Below are 1,641 nucleotides of genomic sequence, written 5' to 3'. Positions count from 1 at the left end.
ATTTACAAAAATATGAAATATAAAAAGATTAGATTGCTTATTTCCATTATAGGGCAGCTGTACATTAAGAGAAGATTGTAGTATAAAATAATGAGAATTTTTATTTTTTCATCCTTCCTAAATGGAATTTCTTATATGTATTCAGGAACATAGATTAGAGAATTATTCTGATAAATGTATGATAGTTCACTTCCAGCGGAGTTGATAGTTTGGAATTTAAACTATAGCAAGTAAAAGATAAACTAGAAAATGAAGTAAAATACTTTCGTATAATGCATATATTGCATATATTATCATATTATCAAGCACAGGAATTTTTTATAATTTTCTATTTGATATTCAGACAAAAATAGACACAGACTATACAGACATAGATATTCATTAATTCTGTCCATTCGGTTTTGTTTATTTTGCATTATTCGTATATGATACGTTTTACTTTTTTTTTTTCTTTGCATATTCCTTTGCTTTATTTTCAGTCTTTGGAGGTTGTGTTTTAGTCTATGTCGATTTGCATAAAGGGAACATAAATTTTCTGCAAATTATTCCTTGTACAAGAAGATAAAGTGATGAAAACATAAAAAAAAAAATCTTAATGCCTTGAGGGAGGTTATTTTTTTTATACATTTATGTTACAATGCATAATTTTGCCAGCAAGAAATTGGAGAATGGAGAGCTTAATAACATGGCAGAACTCGGGTTATAAACTAGCACCTTATTATCACCTTATTTTGAATTTGAATAGAGAGAGAGAGAGAGAGAGAGAGAGAGAGAGAGAGAGAGAGATAGAGATTTTCTGAAGCAATACTGAGCAGGCAACAATCGTGGGTAGATATAGACAGAAAGACAGGCAGAAGGAAAATATCCCTTTAAATATCTGAGTGTGACCCTTTACCACAATATTTATATTCAAATCTTCCTTTCTCCCTACATCCAGTCCGCCTCTCCCCCTTCCCCATCCCTCTTCTCCCCCAAAGCCATTGTAAACATAATCCACCGACCCGGGAGTTTATGATGTTGCATCCCATATTTAGGTGGGATGCTCGTCTCACTCGCCTGCCTGTAAAACGACGTCTTCAGCGCATAATGGCTTTCCTTAAACAAAGACAGAATCAAGACGACAACTTTTACGGCCTCCTTTTACACGGCGGACACGGCTACCCTCAAAAGACACCAGGCGTAGGACCAGCCCGATAAAGAAAATGAAGTTATAGACTGAGGAGGAGGAGGAGGAGGAGAAAGAATAAGAAATTGATGTTGTAAAATAGAGGTAAGGAGGCGAAGGACGAAGAAGAAATTGAAGTGCTGAAAGTGAAAATTAAAGAAAATTAAGTCATAGACTGAGGAGGAGGAGAAAGAAGAAGAAATTGGTGTTGTAAAATAGAGGTAAGGATGCGAAGGACGGAGAAGAAATTAAAGTGCAAGAAGTGAAAATTAAAGAAAATTAAATCATAGACTGTGGAGGATGAGGAGAAAGAATAAGAAATTGATGTTGTAAAATAGAGGTAAAGAGGCGAAGGACGAAGAAGAAATTAAAGTGCAAGAAGTGAAAATTAAAGAAAATTAAGTCATAGACTGTGGAGGAGAAAAAAGAAGAAATTGGTGTCGTAGAATAGGGCAAGGAGGCGAAGGACGAAGAAG

General features: G+C 34.9%; 1 protein-coding gene across 1 annotated transcript in view; it reads left to right on the top strand.

Annotated features, from left to right (window-relative positions):
- Nucleotides 1-1,015, top strand: part of LOC137659989 (WD repeat-containing protein 87-like) — a 15,456-nt gene extending 14,441 nt beyond the window's left edge. The window contains exon 4 of the mRNA XM_068394726.1: nucleotides 938-1,015. Within this exon, the coding sequence (XP_068250827.1) occupies nucleotides 938-1,015 (78 nt within the window). The remainder of the gene's footprint in view (nucleotides 1-937) is intronic.
- The last annotated feature ends 626 nt before the right edge of the window (nucleotides 1,016-1,641 follow it).

Source organism: Palaemon carinicauda, chromosome 20 (assembly GCF_036898095.1).
Source record: "Palaemon carinicauda isolate YSFRI2023 chromosome 20, ASM3689809v2, whole genome shotgun sequence".
NCBI lineage: Eukaryota > Metazoa > Arthropoda > Malacostraca > Decapoda > Palaemonidae > Palaemon > Palaemon carinicauda.
The sequence above is the reverse complement of the archived record's forward strand: the minus strand, read 5'-3'. Positions and strand labels throughout refer to the sequence as shown.